General features: G+C 39.0%; 2 protein-coding genes across 8 annotated transcripts in view; both read left to right on the top strand.

Annotated features, from left to right (window-relative positions):
- LOC130929574 (solute carrier family 12 member 7-like) overlaps positions 1–7,443 on the top strand; it is a 44,131-nt gene extending 36,688 nt beyond the window's left edge. For 3 of the 4 annotated variants that reach the window (XM_057856833.1, XM_057856836.1, XM_057856835.1), the window contains 2 exons: positions 3,276–3,409; positions 5,059–7,441. In XM_057856833.1, coding sequence (XP_057712816.1) covers positions 3,276–3,409; positions 5,059–5,150 — 226 coding nt within the window. In that variant the 3' untranslated portion in view covers positions 5,151–7,441. Of the gene's footprint in view, positions 1–3,275; positions 3,410–5,058 lie in introns of all 4 variants that reach the window. The other variant, XM_057856834.1, reaches the window with a different exon arrangement.
- A 1,748-nt stretch (positions 7,444–9,191) lies between these two features.
- The window catches only part of col15a1b (collagen, type XV, alpha 1b), a 99,027-nt gene continuing 84,152 nt past the window's right edge, over positions 9,192–24,066 (top strand). Inside the window, exons 1-4 of one of the 4 annotated variants that reach the window (XM_057856831.1) lie at positions 9,192–9,369; positions 14,895–14,930; positions 15,000–16,220; positions 19,466–19,530. In XM_057856831.1, the coding sequence (XP_057712814.1) occupies positions 16,210–16,220; positions 19,466–19,530 (76 nt within the window). In that variant the 5' untranslated portion in view covers positions 9,192–9,369; positions 14,895–14,930; positions 15,000–16,209. Of the gene's footprint in view, positions 9,370–14,894; positions 16,221–19,118; positions 19,254–19,280; positions 19,531–24,066 lie in introns of those variants that run through there. The other 3 variants (XM_057856830.1, XM_057856829.1, XM_057856828.1) reach the window with 3 other exon arrangements.

Below are 24,066 nucleotides of genomic sequence, written 5' to 3' on the forward strand. Positions count from 1 at the left end.
TTCTAATAACTTGGAACTTGGTTCAAATAATGCTTGTTTAAAAGAAACATTGATGAACATCGTTATGACTAGGCATGTGCAGGTTACCGGTTTCGAGGTTTACCGTGGTATAAAAACGTCACGGTTTCAAAACCACTAAAATTTTCCGTAGTACGGTATTCGCTATTATAAATTTCCCAAAAATGCAGCCAGAAGTGTCTTAGAGCGGCAGCACTCACCCCTCCCTCTCCGGTTGTTGCTGTGTGAGTCAGTGACGCTATTCCCGCTATACAGCCTGCAAACCAAAAAAGAAGCACTCCAAACACATGGCGTACTTTTTTTGAATTTATGGACCTCTCAAATCATGGTAACTGAAATAAACAAAACAAATACATTTAAAACGTTGTACAGTAGTATTTTTACACGTATGAGTATAGCTTCATTAGCACAAACACAGCAGAATGTGAGGAAGTCGTATCCATGAACACCATGAAAAAGTTTGCCAAAAACAAAACACACATTTTCCTTTCAAATTCAAAATACAAACTAATTAAAAACTTACAAAGACGAATGTTAGCCTAGTCTTAGCTGCGAGAGCAACTTCGTCAAGGTTATAAATATCACGGCCACTGAGAAACAAGCTTGAATGAAGGAAAAGGGATAAAATCAAAGATCGCTAATTGAGACAGACGATCTTGCTCTAACACAAATGCACGTTCGCTGGACAAGGAGAGGTCTCATTCCCAATGTTTTTTAGATGAAACCTTTCCACAGCAATATACATACATACATACATTTTTAACTTAATAACTTATGAATCCTTTATGTCTTTTTAACACAAAGGCATGACATGTAGACTATAGAGTTGACACAGTGGCTGAAAATGGTGAAACTTCACTTAAGCTTTTTGCCCCATCAAAATAAAAAAAAAGTCGTACAGTAGATATATTTTAATATTGTTTAGAAGTGTTTTTACTTTTTTATAGCAATTATTTTTGTTCTTGCTCTAATCTTGAGCAACCTGAGCTGTGGCTGTAGGTAGTCTGTAAGTTCTATTGAGTATAATTTTATTTAAAATATTTGTTGTTTTATTGTTTATTCATTTTAACATTATATTAATGTTCCAATTTGCAAATATGTTCAGAAAAATAAAAAAATCCTGAAAAAAAATTTTTTTTTAACCCATACTTCTCAAAATAACACATTTTGGAGCTATAATTGCGATACCGTGAAACCGCGGTATTTTTCCTATCGTACCGTCAAATTTTATTACCGCCTATTTATTGCATTGTCGATTAGAGGTCAACCGATATAGTATTTTCAAAGGCCGATACAGATTTTTTTAAAAAAATGAATCAACTGTTTGCCGGATTTATAAGCTGATATTTGTGGCTGATATTCTATTTCTTAAGCTTGTGGATCTTGCAAGACAATTTAAACACTCATTACATACTGTAAATGTACAGTACATATTAGAAGTAAACATCTTCTTCTACTACTTCCTTTTTTAACACTAGCCACTATAGTTACAATTGACAAACATCATGACTTCGGTAGACATGTGCCGGTTACCGGTTTCACGGTTTACCATGGTGTGAAAACGTCGCGGTTTCGAAACCACTAAAATTTTCCGTCAGACCGTAGTACGGTATTCGCCATTTTTCATGTGTCAAAAATGCAGCCAGAAGTGGCGTGGCGCGGAAGCGCTCACCCCCTCCCGTTTGTTGCTGTGTGTGAAAGTGACTATCGGCTAAACAGCCAGCAAACCCTAAACAAATACTCCAAACATAAGGCGTTCTTTTCTTCAATTTATTGAGCTCTCAAATCGTGGTAAGTGGAATATACAAAATGAATACATTTAAAACGTACAATTGTATTTTTCCATGTGTGAGTAGCTAAACAGATTAGCACTATGAAAAAGTTCGCCAAAAACAAAACACATATTTTCCTTTGAAATTCGATATACGAACTAACTAAAAGCTTATATAAGACGAATGTTAGCCTAGGCTTAGCTGGGAGAGCAACTTCGTCGAGTGTGACAGCCGCAGAGTAAGAAAACAAGCTTGATTCGCTTGAATGAAGGGGGGGGGGGGGGGCATATCATCAAAGATCGTTAATTGAGGAAAGATCCATGTATACAAATCCACTTTCGCTGGATAAAGGTGAGGTCTCGATGAAACCTTTCCACAACAATATTTACATTTTAACTAATTTATACATTTTTAACTAACTTATTAACTTTTGAATTCTTTGTTCTTTCTAACACAAAGGCATGACATCATGTAGACTAGAGTTGACACAGTGGCTGAAAATGGCAAAACTTCACATGAGCTTTTCAATCCTCACAAAAAATTATGCAGTATAAATTTTAAAAAATTTTAATCAGAAGAGTTTTTACTTTTTTTATAGAAATTATTTTGTTCTTGCTCTAAACTTGAGCAACTTGAGCTGTGGCTGTGGGTATAGTCTACGTTATATTTTAATTTTATTTAAAATATTTTTTTTTTTATTGATAATGTATTTATTTGAACAATACATTCATATTCCAATTAGCAACTATGTTCTGGAAAAAAAATCCTGTTCAATGGAAAAAAGTTTTTTTTTTTTTTTTTTAACTCATACATCTCAAAATAACACATTTTGGAGCTATAATTGCAATACCGTGATACCGTGAAACCGCGGTATTTTTGCTCACGGTTATCGTACCGTCAAAATCTCATTCCGGCACATGCCTAGACTTTGGCTAAATATTAGTCGATAGCCATTTTAAAAAAAAGTCCATGTATCGGCCAGCCAACATATTGGTTGACGTTTATTGCCCATACATTTCAGTATGTGCGCTTAGCTTTAAAAGCTGTGGATTCCCAGCAGTGCAAAGTCTGAGTATGGCCAAATCAAGAAACTCAGCAGACTGTATTTATATAGAGGCTTTACACTAAGTACTCAAAAGTGCTTTAAATAGTTATAAAACTTCATACATGATTGAGATAAAGAAACAAAGCATTTTACAAGAAACAACACCAATCAAGCAGATTTACAATATAAACAATACAATATTAACTGCAGTACATCCACAGACATAAACACATTGCTATCTGGCACCTCTGACATTACAAATTAAATGTCACTTCATTGATACAGTAATTGCATGTAGCCAATAATGTTTCGGGTGGGGGTATTTACTACTTCTACATACTTTTAAATGTTAGCATATAGTTTTAGACACTCCTCACGTGAACACGCCCCAACTTTAATGGATACTTGTCTCATCATGTTCATTTGTTGATTTAATCTAGCAACCAGTCAAATGTGAGAAGGATGCATACGGCTGTGAAGTTGAATGAGGTGGTGCTCAAGAAATCCCAAGATTCACAGCTTGTGTTGCTCAACATGCCAGGCCCACCGAAGAACAAAAAAGGAGATGAAAACTGTATCCTTTATCATTATATTTTGCTTTTTTTTTTTTTTTTTTTTTAACTGGCTGGTCTCACCACTCAGGTTGTTCTTCTTCTTGTGGACACACACTTTCAAGTCCTGCTCCTACGTCATTCGTGAAGTGATTGTCTTGAAATTTGATAGTTATGTAGCATGGGCAAGTATCTATCGAGCCACAGAGCCCAATGTATAATTTTTTGGTATCAGAACTGATTAATTAATTCCGGCGTTATTGTGTCTGTCGGTTCCGAGTTAGCAAGTAGAGGGCATTGCGGACTTAAAAATGTTGCCTGTAGGTTACGAGTTGTCTGTGAATAACGAGTTAGCCAGTATAGTAAATTATTAAGAAACAAAATATAGCAGAAGGGCAAAACACAGTCGTGACTCATATTAAAAACCTATACAGTGGTACCTTGACATACGATGGCTTCGACACACGCTCTTTTCGACATCCGACGAAAAGTTTGACTCGCCATTTGTTTGTACATCCGATGACATGCTCGAAATACGACGACATGACAGCACTGCAGACAGACGCAAGGCTGATTTTCTTGTGAGAGGAATCAACACAGGTTTCAAAAAGGTTGGTACAGGTTGTGAAACAAGGAAAAAGGTGACGCTTACCATTGAAATGAAGATGCAAATTTTAGAAAAATATGAGCGTGGAGTGCGCATCCGTGAATTGGCTCAACAATACATCTCCACTGTCCTCCGACGACCACCGTTCGCCAGTCTTTATAAGTTAAGTTAACAATTGTTATTTTGGTAACACTGCCAAAGAAATCACCGGCTTCGTCAGGTTTTTATCATTTATTTCAGAACTTATCCAACACAAAACGCCAACTGTCCAGCGCAGTTGACGGTGTTGTCAAGAAAACATTGAAAGTGAAAGTAAACTCAACGCACCGCTCCCTCTCTCTGTCACGTCGGCCACGCGGTGCGTTCAGGTACAGAAAAAAACGCCCGCCACATTAGTAGCCGATTCATTACATTACTACAGGAATTATTATTATGTTATTATTCCGATTTTTTTTTTTTTTTTTTTTTTTAAATAATTGTTTTGCTATGTGTAATTGCCATTTGTAATAGTAACAGCAGTATTTTTAAGGATTTAGTGTAGGTTTTTGGGCTGTGGAGTGAATTAATGGAATTATAATGTATTTTTATGGGAAAATCCTGCTTGACATACGACCATTTCGACTTACAAACAAGGTCCTGGAACGAATTAACTTCGTATGCAGAGTTACCACTGTATTAATAATCTTATGATGACTTTTAAACATATTCAGGCCACATACCGTGGGTTCATGTTTCATTAGTTACAGGAAATCCCATAGTTTTTAGTAACACAGTAACATAATTATTCACCATGATTTTAATTAACCCTAGCCCAAATGTAGTTTGTTTTTTGTTTTTAACAAAACATTCTAATAAAAATCTTGCAGTTATTTAAAAAAATAAATAAAACAAAAAAAACTATAGTGCCGACTTCTGCCAAGGGATTTGTAACAAATTTTAGGCTTCGATCACAACAATATAGTTTATAGAACATATTTAATAGATAAAGTTGTCCCGTTCTGCGAAGTATTTTGGATATTTCATTATTATGTATATTGTTGCGTTCCTCAAGAGGCTGTCTACAAGATATGGAGTTTCTAGAAGTTCTAATGGAAGGACTTAATCGTGTCTTATTGGTTCGTGGAGGAGGACGCGAGGTCATCACCATCTACTCTTAGTGCCAAAAGGATCCTTTATTGTGGGGGCACTGGAAGAATGAAAACCATTGTGGACAGTGACCATTTTAGGGATCAACAAGTCTATGGACTCAATGCTTGTCATGGACTATGTTTGTCGAAACCCATGCCTTATACATGTCTGAGACATGAAAAAGAAAAAAAAAAGGTCTGACTAAGGGCGCTTTCACACCTGTCAACTGTTTGTTTTTTTCCGATCGACAGGCTAAATCGAAGTTTCTTATTTTCAGTTGTTTATTCAGATTTTTTACACAAAAACAGCATTAGAAGCTGTTTTTCTCCTGCCATCTGTTAGGGAAACCATATTGAGTGCTGATTATATATTTATAGATATACAGTATATATAATTGTAAAGACAGCAAATGTAGCCCCAATCTTTAACGAGCAGATTCCATAATTGTTTTCTACATACAACAATTGAGATGCAGTCACAAATGCAGCTTTGAGGAAGCGTATGTGCGTGTAAAAACTGAAAGTGAAGCGAATATCAAACATCCGGCCAACTTTACCTGCTCCCCCAGGAAAAACAAAAACAGAGCATCATAAGGTTGTGTGGTGAGTGGCGGCTTTGTTTTTGTCTATTTAGGTGGTTAGTATACTTGTCCAAGTAAGGGATAAGGTATGTTTTGTTAGGTTATTGCTATCATTTTAATCATCTCCATTGGAGGTTGGACCAAAGTTGTCAGTTGCTGCGTCGGTTCTGTTGTTTTTAACTCTTAAAAGTCTTGAGCCTTTTTCTGGTCTGTATCTAAAAATACTTTTTATTTTGTCCTTATGTACTTATGTGTGTGTGTTTTTTTTTTTTTTTTTTTTTTTTTTTTTTTATGGCGTTTTAAAGACTACGTGATTGATTGCGCCGGCGTGATCATAGGGCTCAGATGGTTAATTGAACCTCTTCCAGAGATCAAATGGAATCAAGAAGAGCTCCAGACGCCATCGGCTTGGTTGTTTTTTTTCCATATCCAAATGCGGTTGTTGTTTTAACACATGCCAAAACAAACGGGTCCTTAGGTTTGTTTCAGAACAAAAGCTCCAAACACGACAGGTGTGAAAGTGTCCTAAGTGATGCCAGTGCATCATCTCCACACCCCATGTTTCGGAAGCTCCTGAACCGTCTGCTGTATGCTGTATAAACTACAGGATATCACATGAAATGCCATCGTGGCCACATGAAAGAATCAAGCAAGTACCACTTGCAATCTATTTTATTATTATGTTGTTATCAAAGGATCAACAGTTAATTCCATTGTTGCAAGGAATGATGGAGGAATCATGGAATGAATCGTTTCCTGTCACTGCACTGAAAGGTAAAGATGTAAAAGAAATAGGTTGATGGAAACGCCAACATTTAAAGATTGCTATCAAACATTTTAATGCCCTCCTTTGCCATTCATGTCCTGTGTTCAGAAAAAAAACGGATCAATTTTGAAGTGACACAAATCATAGCTTTGATTTGAAATTGGACCAAATGAATGGAGTTGATCTGTCGTCATGGTTTGTCAGTATTGTAAATTGATCGTGTGTATGTTTTGTGTATATATAGTGATAAGTGATCTAATAAGGGAAATACTGTAAGTCTGTGTAAAACAAAGTTGTTCTGAGTGTAAGTTTAAAGCATTGAAAAGTTAATTATTTTTGTATTTGTTATTTTCTGTGACTTTAAACGGACATGCAATTTGAGTAACTTCCATATGCATTATGGTCTGTTATCTTTTCTCATTTCATGAAGTGTGCAACATGCCAATTGGAAAATCATGAATTATTTTATTTGAAAATGGCTTGTTTTAAAAGTACTGCGTTTTTACATTTTATCACGAGGCCCGTCATTATTTCTCACAAATGGATTAAATGCAGATGCCACAACAATGGTCACTTTGTTGTATTTTTCCCATCCAAAAACTGCTTTTTGTCATTGTGCACGCTTAAAAAATATGAGGGATTCTTAAATACTGTTTGGCTGCCATTGACAGTGACAGACATCCAATCCATTGCCACTAATAGGTGTTTTTAATAGGGCTGTCAAAATTATCGCGTTAACAGGCGGTAATTAATTTTTTTTAATTAATCACGTTAAAATATTTGACGCAATTAACGCACATGCCCCGCTCAAACAGATTAAATGACAGCACAGTGATATCTCTACTTGTTACGTGTGTTTTTTTGTGTTTTGTCGCCCTCTGCTGGCGCTGGGGTGCGACTGACTTTGTAATTATTGACATCAACAGTGGCGAGCTACTAGTGTATTTTTTGATTGAAAATTTTACAAATTTTATTAAAACGCAAACATTAAGAGGGGCTTTAATACAAATTTTCTATAACTTGTACTAACATTTAAATTTTAAGAACTACAAGTCTTTCTATCCATGGATCGTTTTAACAGAATGTTAATGTTAATGCCATCCTGTTGATTTATTGTTATCATAAACAAATACAGTACTTATGTACAGTATGTTGAATGTATATATATCCCTCTTGTCTTTCCATTCCAACAATAATTTACAGAAAAATATGGCATATTTTATAGATGGTTTAATTGCGATTAATTACGATTAATTAATTTTTAAGCTGTGATTAACTCGATTAAAAATTTTAATCATTTGACAGCCCTAGTTTTTAATATAAATTATTTTTCTCACTACCACAACAGATACTTTGTGACTATTCAAAGTTTTTTTTACGGCCAGCAGCAGCCACGGTAATTAATGTAAAATGACTTCAGTGTTATGGAGGTGGAAACACTAATTTTGCAACTGAAAGTCCGACCTGCATCAGAGTTAGCATAACATTAAAGTGTGAACTTGCTAACCTGCAAAATTTGAGTAGGAAGCTGCTTAGGGAAAAGTTTCCTTCTGTTTGTGTTTTCTACTGCTAACCTTAATTAAACTATGAGAAATGTAGTGAACTCTGCTGGAAACTATAGAACCAGAAAAACATGAGCAAGTAGCTGCTTAGAGAGGGGTGCTACAAAACCTCATATATTGCTCACACAACACAACATATAACATAAAAATAACTATGTACATAAAAAAATATTTTTTAGGGGATGCCGCAAGCTACCTACACTAGTGTTGCGATCAATTGGTCGATCGTGATCGACATAATGAGCACCCTTGATTTAGCATATCAATGAATTAGGTTCACATTTGTGAGAAATGTAGCCCTGACCCCCGTTCACCCAATCTGTTTGGTCTTAATATTGTCCCATCCCGAGCAAAAAGTAGCACCAAGACCCAGTCGACGTTCAAAGTCAATTAAATCACCTTTCTTACATATACGTAATGCTCGCTCTAACATCTGCAGATTGTCTTGGCCACGCATACTGTACATGCCTAAATCAATTGAGTTTCTTGTGATTGGCTTATTATAAATTGGCTTTAATGAGCAGTTGGACAAGTGTACCTAATAAATTGGTGAAATGTTGTCATCTGATTAGAACAAAGCATTATTTCATTCATCTTCTCAACCTCTTATCTTCACGAGAGTCATTGGACTGCTGGAGCCTACCCCAGCTAACTATGGGCAGGAGGAGAGGTACACCTTGAACTGGTTGCCAGGCAATCAAAGGGCACATATAGACAAACAACCTTTCACAATAACATCCATGGAGAATTTAAAGTATTCAATCAGATCAGCCTATCATGCACGGTTTTTGGATGCGGGAGGAAGTTGAAGTAACCGGAGAAAATCCATGCAGGCACAGGGTAACATGCAAACTCCGCATAGGAATGCCAAGGCCCGGGCTTGATCTCAGAACTGTGGATGCTTATTTGTAACTGTTACAATAAACGCCACAACTGTAAGAGGAGACTCGATACAAAGCCTTGTGGCATCCCTTCGTGTACAGTAACACATTCTGAACACATACACCCATATTTAATGCACCGGGCCCTATTGCTAAGGTAGTCTGAAAACCAAGCAAGTTAACAAGTCATTGTTGTGTTGAACAAAGTTCACAAAGTTGGTACTTAGGTACCAAGAAGAAAATTTTTTCTGTTCACTCCATATGGGCAAAATGTTTCAAACTAACTTTCTTTGGTTTTCTGTTGCTTATGTTTTGACAGTGTGACTACTTTTATAACCTGTTTCGGGAGGATAATGGCATGTGCTGACATAGCCTGAATTGCACCACTCATGAATATACCAAGATCACAATACAACAGAAATCTTGCATAGTCTGTAACCAACAGCACAACGAATATAGGTGAGCATGGTTTGCAGCTGAAAAATTCCTAAAATGGAGTTTCAAGTGTTGATGCTGGCCTAGTTGGAAGCAGCGTTGCATGCTATACTTAGAAATGTTCCTGAATTTAGACAAAAGGCAGGAAATGGCTCAACAGGAAGGGTACTGTACATACAAAAGAAATAAATCTAAGTATTAACTACCTGGACATTGTTAGGGTAACAGCATGCTTCTTGAAAGCATTCATATGTTTTTACTCAAGTTTGAATGTTTTGGGGTTTTTTTAAATCATTTGTTATTGTGTGTAATGGAGAAAGCTCCCAAAACCTCAAAGATCTAAAAGACCTGCAACAGTATTTAAGAGTTATCAAAGCGCTTTGGAAAATGCTTCATTTTCTAAATGTACCTCCTGAGGGAATGATTGGCATCCCAAGGGTCCAATCTGTGATTAATTTGGCGTTCAGTTCACGAGAGAGTGATTAACCTCCTGTCGAACCAATCCTGTGTTTAGTTTGGCAAAAGAGCAACTTGTCAACATACCGCCTTCAACCCTCTGAAACTGTGCTTTTACTAGGTCGTATATTTGTCCTAATATTTTTTCAAACAATTTATCAAAGAAAGTAAACATTTGACTTAGATTTTCATCAGTTTTTTTTTTTTTTTTTTTTCAAATGGTAGGCTTTAGCCCTCCGCTCAGTTTAGCATCAGTTCAGTATGTTCAGTTCTTGGCCACCAAGGCGCTCAATGCTTGCTAATTCGACAAGTTGGAGGAGGTGTTAATGCACCATTTGTTTGGTTTGCCAACTACCATTGACCCCCGAAGAAGAAAGAGACACCAAAAAAGATTCAACCAATTAGAAAAAAGTGCCAGGGGTTAAATAATGCCACAGCCGAGCTCTGCCACCTCGGAGTGCAGAGCTGCCCCCCAGGAACCCCCAATCCTTCAATCAATGAACAACCGACTCAGTCACTCGCGCCACTGTCCCCCCAAATAGGGTTCATTTTCCGTTTTTTTAATTTTTTAATTTTTATTTTTTTTTTTTTTCATGCATACTGTTTTATACTAAATCACAAATATCTTGATTCTATTCACTTTCTCCCATACTGTGTCCCTGATAATATTTGGCATCTCTTACCTAACAGGCCTATGCAAATACAGTTTCCAAAAATCAATTACTCTCCTAAATCCTCCTAGTCAGTGCAGGGAAAGTTGGCTATCAGTGAAAGGCTTTTTGTTAGTGGCAACCATTAGTGTGCTAGGTCAGGATGCACAAAACACACACACAAATGTGACAGTAATCATATTGTAAAATTAACTGTTTCTCATTTACATATTATATCTCTCCAGAGTTTCAAGTTTGCAGTTTATTTTTAACGTATGTTCTTGCTACACAAACATCCATCCCTTTTCAACACCGCTTTGTCAGGGTTTCAGGGTGCTGGAGCCTATCTCTGGTGACTTTGGGCGAAAGGCGGACTACACTCTAAACCAGTCGCTATTCATTTTTAGGGCACGCACGGGCTGCGTTTCAATAACAGTTTGAGTCGCCCTCGCTCACTTGCCCTAGGCACTTGCTATGATGTCACACGGAGGCCACTTGGAGGGCGAAGGGAAAGTGGCCGGCGGGGGAGTGAAAGACGCAAATGGAACACACTTGCCCCCTTCCTGCCTAAGTTTCTCCTAATTATCGAAACACAAAGAATAATCACAACGGGAGTATATCATACTCCAATGACATTTAAACTGTTCAGACTATAAGGACACGCAGATTCCCATTCTCTTTTTCTAAGCAACTGAACAGGACAGGTTTTTTTTAAAAATCCTTCTAGTATTAGTAACAACAGCTTTTCTTTTCATAAATATATATCTTTATATATTTCCTTTATTTCATGTTCCTATACTTAGGTATTTTTATTTGTTAAACCTGTCCTGTTCAACTGCTTGACACGTAGAATGGAGATCTGCGTGTCCGATTGATCTGAACAGTTTTAATGTATCACATAGGAATATGACATACAGTACATCCATTGTGATCATTCAACGTACCTCGTTTATTAAGAGAAAGCAGCGAACAAGAAGGGGTAATGGGGGTACAAAAAATTAGAGGGAGAGAGAGACAGAAAAAGCACAACAAAACAACAAAAAGAAATACATTAATCGCCTACTCTAACCAACTATGAATATGTTGGAGCTATCGTTATTAGCTAGTTGTATTGCCGGTTGCCACCATGTGGGGGCCTTGATAACCAAGGAAATGGGGGGGGGGGGGGTTTCAGAGATATAAGTGATAGGAAGGGGTGAAGTGTACCTCAAGTGGTCGGCGAGAACCCAGTATTGTGTAAATCCCTTGCGAATGAGTATGTTGGCATCCTGTTCTCTGCTGTCTCTTCGCTAATCCTGACACTGAGGTTTCCAACTTCAGTGTGTCTAATTTCACCTAGTCATGCGTGAGTCCCATCTAACATGTGATAATTAGATAGATAGATGTGATAGATAACCAAGCAAGCGAAGGCCATCCCCCCTCCCGCAGCCCAGCAATGGGGCCATCGCCACCCCCCAGGGATCCAGGGTGGTCCCCCAGGCCACCCGCGCCCCCATCAATCCTTCCCGGATTGGAAGAGGAGACGCACCACCAACTGCCCACCCCCCGTCCGCCCGCCTACCAGGCCCACGAGCCACAGCCGCAGCCTCCCAGCTGGCGCTAAACACAACGGGACCCCCAACGGCCCACCAACCCCAAGGCGGGGCAGGCAACCGAGTAGGCAACATCCAGCCGACCCACCGGCATCCAGCCAGCGACCCGTGCTGGAGCGCAGGGCGGATACCCTGGCAGAGAAGAGAGAAGAGGGCGGAAGCAGGACAGCGCCAAAGGACCACCGCGGGGCGATGCGAGATCGGAGCCCCAAATTCCCCCCAATCCCGCGTCCCGTAGCCCAGGCAGAGAGGAGACCACACCCCGAGAGCCACGCCATAGAGAAAAAGTGTGGAACCCACCTACCACTTTATTACTGTGGCTGCCAGGTCCCTGACTGGTAAATGGTGTTATACTTATATAGCGCTTTTCCACCTTATCAAGGCGCTCAAAGCGCTTTACACTATCTCGCCATTCACCTACTGGTGACACAGCACCAGGAGCAACGTGGGGTTCAGTATCTTGCTCAAGGATACTAAAGTGAGTTCATCAGGGTGAAGAATCGAACCCACAACCTCTGGGTTGGGGGACAACTACTCTACCACTGAGCCACGCCACCCCCTGGCAGCCATTACACAGCACCGTGATGGCATTGTGTGGGGAGGGTAGTGCAGTGTATGCATTAAAATAGGAGAGCTCGCCTTGGGGCAGTGGGACCGCTGCATGGAGGTTCAACCCAGCCGCCCGTCCCACTGCCACTTGCCGGAGCTCCCCCGTGGAGTATGATGTGTGTGGTGCGTTAAGAGAGGTGGGGGAATGGCGGGGCCTGTCGTGAGGAGGCAACTGTGATGTCACCCCCTCCCAACTGGCCCCATCCATCCCGCAGCCTTGGTATGTGATGCATTAAAATCAAGTGGGAGCCGGCCCGGGACTGTATGGCCCCGTCCCGACTCCCTCCGGAGGCATGAATGAGTATGTAGGTGCCAGGGTGAAAAATATTTACAGTGCAAAGTGAGGAATTCGTGAATTAAGAGGCAGGCTTCCCAAGGCATGGCCCCGGCCTTCACAACCACCAGCCGCAGGGCGGGGGAAGCGCCAGGGTCCCGATCAACCCCTGCCCCAGACTACCCCCAGTGCCCCCCTCAATAGCCCACCCATCCGCCCGCTGCCCGAGCACCCACCCCGGACAGGCGCCACACCGAGCGCCGGAGACCAGGGGATATAATATTTTTGTTCTACCATGATTAAGAAGTTTTTTCAGCTATATTTAATTTATGACTTAGATGGACAATGTTGAGTGGTCTTAAAACAAATCTTTATTTTTTTGCATTCCAGGATAGTTAAGAGATCATAAACAAGCTTGTATTTATTGTGTATGTTAATGTAATTAATATTCAAATTGCAATTATTGTTTATTAATTTTTGAAACCAAAGTTTTGAATCGAAAGTGCATCACCTGAACCAATTCACATGAAAGTTAGTATAAGTCAATACAGATTTATTTTTGCATTGATCATTTAGCCTATTAATTAATTAGTTTTACATTTGTGAGAAATGTAGCCCCGTTCACCCAATCTGTTTGGTTTTATTAATCTCTCGTCCCCAGCAAAAATTTTACATACAGATTATGCTGTTGTATCGTCCCTACCAATGTTGAGACCAAACACTACGCCCTTGGGTGTTGCAGTGGTCCAGCATGTGACAGCACATGTCCCAATACTTGAGAGCATGGGCATTGGTTTGCATAGAGACGGTAGGGACATAACACTACCAACTTTTCAGGATGCTTGAATTGTCCCCACCAACGTTTAAGCAACCTTATTTGCATTTTATGATGAGTTCAGTTAAATAGGTAATTTAGATTGCCTCCCCATATATTGGAAGGATACAATTGACCGTACTATTATTAAGTGAATTATTTTCATTATGCTTAGACTTATATTTACCCCTGTTTTACTTGCTGAATGTGCTAGTCCATTTTTTCCCCCTCAAATTAGCTGATGACTTGAGCCCCCCCGCAACACACACACACGCACTGACTCGACGAAAAAACAACATGTCGCCAACATGCCGCTTCATCTGCCCCCTTTAAAGAGGAGGGATATTAGAAGTTTTTTTTTCAACCAGCAGCAGCCACTTTAAGTAATGTAAAAAGACGTCAATGTTATGGAGGTGGGGAACACACTGCTAATTTTGCTACTGAAATTTTGCTACAACCTGCATCAGAGTTTGCATAACTTAAAACTGTGTGAATTTGCTAACCTGCAAAGCTTGAATAGAAAGCTGCTTAGAGAGGTGTCCTCCACTTTAGCCTGTATTTTCTGCTGTTAACGTAAATTAAACTGTGAGAAATTTAATGAACCGAGGTTGACCCTCTTCTACCCAATTTTCATTTTTGTTTTGTTTATGTGGTCTTACACTTGGTAACTTTTCAGTTTTGGTTGATTTTAGCGACGCTGGTGGACAAAAGCTGTAGTTTTTTGAAGATTGCGTTTCCCATGAGGACCAGCGCATGAGCGCATAGTGTCTTCCTAGGAGTAACAGAGAATAATTGAGAAGCACTGGTATAACTCAATACACATTTATTTTGCAATGATTAGTTAGCCTATCAATTAATTACGTTCATATTTGTGAGAAATGTAGCCCTGACCCCCGTTTACCCAATCTGTTTGGTCTTATTAATGTCCCGTCCCCAGCAAAAAGTGTACATGCATGTTATATCGTCCCTACCAATGTTGAGCCCAGATCTACAACCTTGCTTTAGAGACCCTAAAAATGGATGTTCTAAACATAAAATGTTTGTCATTTTGGAATTGAAAATGTTTCATTTTTGTGAAACTCTTCAAATCTGTTGTTGTGTATAATCATCGCATTTTCACAAGTTAAACTCATGTGTTCATTTTATACTTGTAGGTACCAATGGGAAAGGAATACTCCCCGGCATTCCAGGTATTGTCTTTGTCTTGATTGTTTCATAGCCTGTGATGCTTTGACTAAGTAGCCTTTTCCTTGAGGGAGGCTGTTTATCTGACAGCTCCATCTAGGAGAAGAGCTCAAGAGGTCAAACAAAAGTGGCCTGCCTGCCGAGGGAATGTTTTCCACAAAGAGGAAGGGAGCCAAAGGATGAGGAAATGCGGGGCACATATTATTTTCTCCAGGGCCATTATCATTCCTGCTTCTGCTAATAATGGGGTGTTAACATCACAGCATGGGCATTCTCAGAGCAACGCCCTCTGAGCCCGTTGAGCCCTTTGGCTTTGTCTGGCACAAAGACAAGTCCATCAAATCGAGGACAACATTTTGACACCAAATAGTTTGCTCGTATTTTTTCATCGGATATCCAGCAAAGCAATATTATATTAGATGTTTTTAAACGATCATTTTGTAAATCTATTTTTTCGTAGTTAACACTCAAATTAGAGGCCTCAGAATTCAACATTTTTAGATATTGAGTGATAAAACTTCATAATAGCTAAAATTGTTATACTCCTTATGATTCTTTGTGGAGAAATTCAATATAGCAATGTAGCAGATCACATTGGAGCATACAAGGAGAGAGATCAGTGAGAAGGATAACACTAAGTGTGCACCAAGCTGTTTCAGGAGGTCTGGTGCTTTGCTCAAAGGTACATTGCAATCTGGCATCCCTCCAATAACTTGTGACATCACTGTGACACGTAAGCATTTCTTGTGTTCAAACAATATTTTCTGATTTCTCAATGGACAGAAATTTGGGATGTGCATAGTTTAGTATTTTGACGAACTGTCTTTCGCATTAAGGTAATTTACACTAGGTGATATTTGCCTCTTTAGGCTCAATTTATTTAGCATCAGAGAATGAACAGACTACACCGAAGGCTTGAGTAAGTTGAATGTTTTGTTCTTTTTCCGTTTTTGCAACAGCAGTGGTTATTTTTACACTGTAATAACAGTAACTTATTCAATACAGTTAATGGTGATGGACATCCACTCCATTTGAACTGGGAGGGTTACCAGTGTTGCTGTCAATGGCAGCCAATAAATTAAAGATATTGAAATGTTATTTAAGTTTAATTGTACTAACTATAAATGTTTTGTAAGGGTTAGATTTGGAACACATTGTTTCTGTTTATCAATGATGTTTCGTTTTGTTTTTTTTCCATATAGACAACCTTCCTGAGCAAAACATGGGCGCGCCATCTTTGATCATTTCTGCTCTGAACTTCTGGTTTAGACAGAACAACTTGAAATGCAGTTGAAGTAAGCAGTGTTTTGACAAAGTTAAACTGCAAAATCAAACCAGAGGAACCCACTGAATCTCCAAAAATGGATTCAGCACGATGTAGATGAGACTCCAAGACTTTCTGTGCTGTGCGTGAACTCCTGGAAGCACCAATATATACGGTTGGAAGTGCAATGTTTTGAACAGCGTCCAGCTTCAAGGCACCAGTGTGTATCTACCTCGCTATATGCTTTAAATCGAAACCAGCTGCAGACAATAAGTTAGGGATGTTATTTAAACCTAAGGGTCTACTTAAAAGATTATATATTTGTTATCACTTTGTTGATTAAACAAAAATAGTATGTCATTCTTTTTTATTGCAGATATTGATCGTGATAAAACATTTGGACAACATGATTCCAATTCTTGTTTTATTACTTTAAAACGATTGCTGCATGAGCAAAACAGGTCAATATATCACAATTTATAAAATTATTAGAAAAATAATAACGAAGGTGGAGCACAAGTCGAGCCTTCCATCTTCAAAGTACAACGCACATAGTCTTGATATCTCCTGTAACCGTGAGAACCAGGTGGAACAGCGGGTGAAAACCTGTCTGGAGGCCGCCAAGAGTCTCCTTATTGTCGGGCGAAAGTTTGGCGAGGCTCCCTTAAGCCGCTCCAGAGTGCTGCTTTTTGAAAGTCATGTATAATTGACGCACAGTAAGTGTTGTTGTGAGGCACATAAGTTGTCTTCCCTTGCCTAACAGCGTTTTCCACCAGTAAACAAACGAACAAAAAACCTGTAACACTTGCATTTATGCGTTTACATAATGGTGCCATCCTACAAGTACTGATTCGCTAAAGGCTAGCAGCAGATAGTATGCGTTGCAGCCACAGCTGTACAGTAGTTGTAGTAAATAAAATTAAACATCATCATAATTACAATCATCATAGTTATAACAATATCAAAGACAACAAATCGTTTCATGCGTAAAATTTTAGCTTTTGTGCCCCGGGCACAGGAAAATGCAGGGAAAGGAAGAACATACCTTCCATAACACCAGCGGCAACTTGGCTACATAAACACCCGATCTTTGTGGTGGCATGGGCTTGGTTCCACATCTGCCTTCATGAACATGTTGTTCTCCCACGTCGTGATGATGGCAGATGGATGCGGTATTTCCAAATTGTCTTTTTTTTTTTGAGGGATTTTGATGAGTGATGCCAGTCCAACTTCACTGTTGGTTTGGATGGAGAAACTGTAAAACTGAAGTCGCGAGCAGAAATGCAGAAGTAAAGAAGAAGTACCTCGGAAACTTGTCTATAGTACAATGCAAGAACAATACATATTCAATTGAATTTTATTTGTATAGTCCTACATCACAACAAGGTTGTCTCAAAGGGCTTTGCAGAGGCAATATGATACACAGTCAAAAACAGTAGATGAATTAATAAAGTTCAAGTCCTTGGCATCCCCCATCCTTAGACCCGCCATGTCGGCAAGGAAAAACTCCAAAAACCCTATGAGAAACATGAGAAACCTTGGGGAGAACCACAGTCAGGAGAGATCCACTCCCAGGACGGGCAGGCTATAGATGCACCAGGACTGGTGGTGGGTATTAGCAGCAGGAGGTCCAATTTGTAGAGATGCAATGGAATGAAGAAACGAGGAGGTCCATCTAGCCAGATGAGACGCGGGGGTGGGGGCAACGAAGACGTCCATCCAGCCAGGTGTCAGGATAGTCATGAGGCTGCGGCTGAAAAATAGGGGGGAAAGGGGACACCAGGTGACTAGTGATGAAGAGACTAGTCAACTAGATATTAGAATTAGAAAAGAGAAATAAAGTAAGACAAGTGTTAAGTAGAGGGGAAAAAAGGGCATAGGACGCAGTGGCTGAACTTCCCCCAGTGTTATAGCTTCTAGTGCAGCTTAGGCTGAACTGTGAGTCTAGTCCGATTTCAACTAACCTGACCATATGCTTTGTCAAATAGGAGCATTCAGTCTAATCTTTAATGTACAGACTGTGTCGGCCTCTTTAATACTAGTTGGAAGCTGATTCCATAAGACAGGAGCTTAGTAGCTAAAGCTCTAACTCCTACTGTACTTTTGGAGACACTGGGAACTACCAGTTGACCTGCATTCTGAGAGCGGAGTGTTCTGTTGGGGTAGTATGGAACCAGAGCACCGGTGAGATAAGATGGCCCCAAACCATTAATGGTCTTAAATGTAAGAAGGAGGATTTTAAATTTAATTCTAAACTCGACTGGAAGCCAGTGAAGGGCCTGGAGCACAGGGGTGATGTGCTCTCTTGCTGCTGTGTTCTGGACTAGCTGAAGACCTTTTAGAGAACTTTTAGGACAAGCTGCAAGTAAGGAGTTACAGTAATCCAAAATAGGTGTAAAGAACGCGTAAAAAAAAAAATTCTGCATCGTTTTTAGACAAAATATTTCTAATTTTGGCTATGTTGCGCAGGTAAAAAAAAGGCTGTTCTGCAGGTTTGTTTAATATGAGCTTTAAATGATAAGTCTGGGTCAAATAGAACTCCTAGGTTTTTAACTGTGGTGCTGGAGGCTACACTTACATTGTCCAGAGTGACTATCTGGGCAGTTAGAGAGTCTCTTACACTTTTGGGGCCTATTAATACATACAAAGTAGTTCAGTCAGTTTGATAGATTGACTATAAATTCAACCTGTAAAAAAACATGACACTATCAAGGTAAAAGTAAGAACATGTTGTTTGTTTGTTTGTTTTGTTTTGTTTTGTTTTTGTGTAAAGGCATCATACTCAAAATATGGAAAGAAAATTGACTCAAGAAGCAACTTAGTGAGTGGCGGGAGGGTCAATTGAGTGGGTTAAGGGTGGGGTTTCTCAACATGGGAATCACATTTCCCAACTCTGTGGGCCTGAAGACTCAACTCAGAACTGAGAGAGCTTTTGTACTGCAGAGAGGGAGAGAGGGAGCTGTGAGACAGGGGGAGCACAAATTTAGGCAGAATTTCATCGCACACATGCACTTGGATTTGTCCCGTGGATTTGTAAATCATTTGCTTTCAAAATGCTGCAATGGTAAGACAAATTTGCTTCCATGGAGTCACAGAAAAAAGCTATTTTAGCACTGATTTCTTCTCAAAAGCCCTTCAGTCATACATCAATGTACCTTGGACAAGTGGGCCATTCAAACTTACCTTTCTCATATGTGGGGCTATCTTGTCTGACGAATTTTCCAATATATTTAACTTTATAACAAAACGGAGCTAATAGCTGATGTTTTTCCTCAGGTGTCCTCTAGTTTTGCATCTTATCCTTCTGTGCCGTCACCATGCAGCTTCGCAGGTTTCTGAAGGTAAATTTCGTGGTTCTTGTCATGTTGTCAATTTATGTGCAAAAGCTTTTGGAAAATCTGATTAGCCTACTAAATACAAGCACAGTAGCAAAATTCGAATACACTGCATGCTTTGCCTGAGACTGTACATCTTCGACTGATGTTTTGATGTTTTAGTTAGATTATCTATTGATCAGCAGTTGGACTTGGAATCTTAATGTGTCATTTTACCAAAACGGTTTTGAAAAACTGTATTCTTCTTACATTGTGCTAAGTTTAAGGGAGACACTTACTTGTTACGGCATGACAGTATCACGGTGAACACTGCTTGTAAGAGTTTGGTGTGGAAGAATGTACATGCCCTGACCTCAAACTGATTAACTACACAATTGATAGTGAGTCATTAGGTCATCTCCAATCTGCAACCCCAGAGACCGCTTGTTCTTCTAGGTGTAGATACAAAAAGAAATCCCTCAGACACATACTAAATGATCAGATTTTTTTTTTTTTTTTTTTAAGAGAGTGAAGAATTTAAAACAGTTAATGGGTTACGGCAGGGGCGCTGGAAGTCTCTCACAGCAGGGGGTGCTGAGGATCATTTTTAGTTTTTGTCATCCAAAAACAGCTGTTTCGGTCCAAATTGGTCATGTTCGCGCATTTTCTCCATACAATACGTACACAATGGCAGTACACACACATGCTGGATAGTTTACGTACTACTACTAGGCTACTTCAAAGAAAGCGTTCTAGTTCACGTACAGTATGTGTTGGACTTTTTGTATGGGAAATTTTAAAAAACGCATATTTTAATGCGAATCTCTGCAGCGAAACGGCGCAATGACACACAAAACTAAAGCACCAATAAGCCTCCTTTCACAACACTAAAATAAATTGCACATGAATATCCAACAGCACTCTGCATGGCGGCAGCTTAACAGCAGCAACAAACAATAATATGCAAGCATGTATTATCTATTTGAAGACACCAAACGACAATTTTTAAAAAATGTCACATGCACTGCTTTTGTAAAGAAGAAAATCACTAATTCGTTTTTGTGCCATGTTAACGCATTATTCAACATATCTGCAGAAATGCGAGGGGTGTACTCACTTTTGTCGCACCCCCAGCCAAACTATGAAAAAAAATGTGACTTATAGTCCGAGAAATACGGTAAATAGTTATAACTATATTTATTGTGTGCATTGGAAAACATTACTGCTTTTTCCAATTGAATCGATACATTTTACACATACACATTTTATTTACTTGCATATGGCGGAAAACACTCAGGTGACTTGAAGTTCCGCTCTAAGACCCCCAATTTGGCCAACTTTCAAAAATGTCCGATATGCATGTGTGATACATCATTGGAAAGCTTAAAATCTCAATTTTCTGGGGGAAGAAAAATTTTCAACAGGAGGGCATTTTAGAAAAAAAAAAATGTAAACACCAAAACCCTATCTGGACGTGAGAGCACGCGAGAGCAGAATTACAGACGCCATGACTTTAATGAGATATTATCGCGTACTTACCTTGTTTCGATCCAAAAACCACCGAGTGTCAAGACACAGCTGTGAATGGCCACAGCTTTTTTTGTTGTTGTTGAGATTTTATGGGTGAAACATAGTCACATAACAAGGGTCGCGATGCAGAAATCGCAGACATTGAGGAGCGGTCGAGATTTTCTTTTTCATATATATACCCTTTCAAACGTTTTTGTTTTTTTTTTTCAATTGTTCTTTGTTTGGATCGATTATTTATCATCTAACATATCGGAAAAAATGTGACGGTAACAAAAAAAAAATACAATTAAGCGATAGATATGAGGTAGATATCCGTGACTTTTTTACAGACGCCATTTTTTCATTGTGACGTCATTTGTTTATAAGTTTAAAATATGCGAGTGAATAATTTTTTCAAGTCGTTTTTTTTTTTTGTTTGTTTTTTTTGTTTTTTTTTTAATAAACGAAATATTAGACATCAATTAATGATTCTAAACTAAAAATGACAGAGATTTTGAATAATAAATATCATTAATTACCTTCGTTTTATGGCTGGGTTGAAACAAAGCAGTTGTGCGACGTCTGTTAACGGGGGTGCCCAGGGTAAATGGACAAATTAAAAATACTTTGGGGGCTTAATGCGCCATGAATCTGCTATGGCAGCATATACAGACAGTATATTGTTCTCTCAAACACAACAGTTATTTTGGCTTAAAATACAGTAGTTTCTTTTAAAGAGGAGTGCAAGAGCAGAAACTTGTTTTTCAGTCTTGTCTGTGTTTTCCGCCATATATTAATTTGAATTACATGGTCCTTTTCACCGTATTAAAAAATTAAATATGGCTCAGAAGCTCCAAAGTTTCCCTAATAGATTTTCATTTCTGAATAAGAATGCAATAAACTCCCCCAAAAAATGTTGATTATCTTGCTCTTTGTTCCCTCTAATTACATAAAGAGCAGTGATGAGAGAAAGTAACATCACATCTGCTCAACCCAAGACTTCTTGAGCAAACACATAAAGTCGACCCAACCCCTTTCCAGTTCCATCTCTACACCTCTTCTGTTGTGATTTTAATTGAGCTGCCTCTTGTTGTGGGGCCTCTTACACAACTCTGTGGGAGAGATTGTTTGTTTGGCAGCAGGGCAAGTTTCCTTTTTTGTGCATGCATGAGTGTCTTCACACTGGTGCCAGACAAGCCAAACGCTGCACCAGGGTGAGAAATGCACACTGTGTCTTTGTTAATAGTTAAGTAGTTACGCATGTTGCTTGTGCGTTTGAAACAGTCACAGAAGATTGTGGGAGGTGAAATTGTTCCTAGGGATAGTTTAAATGTGCAAGGTTTAAGATTTGCACTTCAGTTATTCTTTAAATGGCAGGTACTAATATTTCAATAGACATTAAATTAAACGTTTTTGGAATAGGTCTAACACAGTTTTCAATGGTTAAGCCGAGATTTTCCCATTTTAAAAGTCGATTGTCAGCCATTAAAAGTTGTTATTGTTTTGTGTGTTTACAACGGATGTCCTTCCATCCATCAATCAGCCAATTACGAGATGAATTATTTGCTTTCATCCAGGTTGCTAAGCCTCTGTAGTCTTTGGAAACTAAGTTTGCAGAAAGAAGACAAGAATATGCACTACAAGTACGTACTTGTACTGCAAGTATCTGTACTCACTGTATTTGCATTACAAGTAAGTTGTAAGAGTAAGTTTTTTCCAGATCGGTCTCTTAGCCAAACTGAAGCCTTTTCTCAGTTGCCATGACCTTAAAAAAGCAATTCATGCCTTTATAAGCTCAAGACTGGACTACTGTAAGTATAAGTATTTGGTCAATACCAAAAGTTCATCTCACCACTTTGTAATGTACCCTTTGTTGGCAATAACGGAGGCCAAACATTTTCTGTAACTCTTCACAAGCTTTTCACACACTGTTGCTGGTATTTTGGCCCATTCCTCCACGCAGATCTCCTCTAGAGCAGTGATGTTTTGGGGCTGTCGTTGGGCCACACGGACTTTCAACTCCCTCCACAGATTTTCTATGGGGTTGAGATCTGGAGACTGGCTAAGCCACTCAAGGACCTGGAAATGCTTCTTACGAAGCCACTCCTTTATTGCCCTGGCTGTGTGTGTGGGATTGTTGTCATGCTGAAAGACACAGCTACGTCTCATCTTCAATGCCCTTGCTGATGGAAGAAGATTTTCACTCAAAATATCTCGATACATGGCCTCATTCATTCTTTACTTTACACAGATCAGTCGTCCTGGTCCCTTTGCAGAAAAACAGCCCCAAAGCGTGATGTTTCCACCCCCATGCTTCACAGTTGGTATGGTGTTCTTCGGATGCAATTCAGTATTCTTTCTCCTCTAATCTCTACTCAAGTGTACTTGTACTAAAAGCATGTATACTTGTAGTACATGTACGAGTACTACAAGTACATATACCAGTACTAACGTATGTGTACTAGTACCACAAGCATCTGTAATTGCGTGTACTTGTACTCCAAGTACATGTACCTCCGTGTACTTGTACTAAACACATGTATACTTGTAGTACAAGTACATATACGAGTACTACAAGTGCATGTACTAGGACTAAAAGTATGTGTACTTGTACCACAAACATGTGTACTTGCGTGTACTTGTATTCCAAGTCATTGTACTTGCGTATACTTGCACTACAAGTATACTAACCAGCACAGCAACGCTACACACGCAATATCTCCAGAAATTGCATTCTCTAGTTTCTGATTGAAATGCAAAATTGATATGACAACCCTTCTTGATTCTCCATTGTGGAAAAATGTCCAGCAATAACAAAAAAGTCAATAAAATCCCAACTAAAATATCTTAATTTATAGTATCAGATTATTTTTTTATATAAATTTATTCATGCAAAATAAAATCTTGAAATTCTACAATTTCCTAAATTGATTTCAACATGTTGTCAGGTTTTGACCCCTGAGCTAATGGACAGGCACTGTTTAAGTGACTAGCTCCATCTAGCGTTAAATCTGAGAAGTGCAACAGAATGTAGGTTGAATTTAATATTCTTGT

This window comes from Corythoichthys intestinalis, chromosome 14 (assembly GCF_030265065.1).
Source record: "Corythoichthys intestinalis isolate RoL2023-P3 chromosome 14, ASM3026506v1, whole genome shotgun sequence".
Classification (NCBI taxonomy): Eukaryota; Metazoa; Chordata; class Actinopteri; order Syngnathiformes; family Syngnathidae; genus Corythoichthys; species Corythoichthys intestinalis.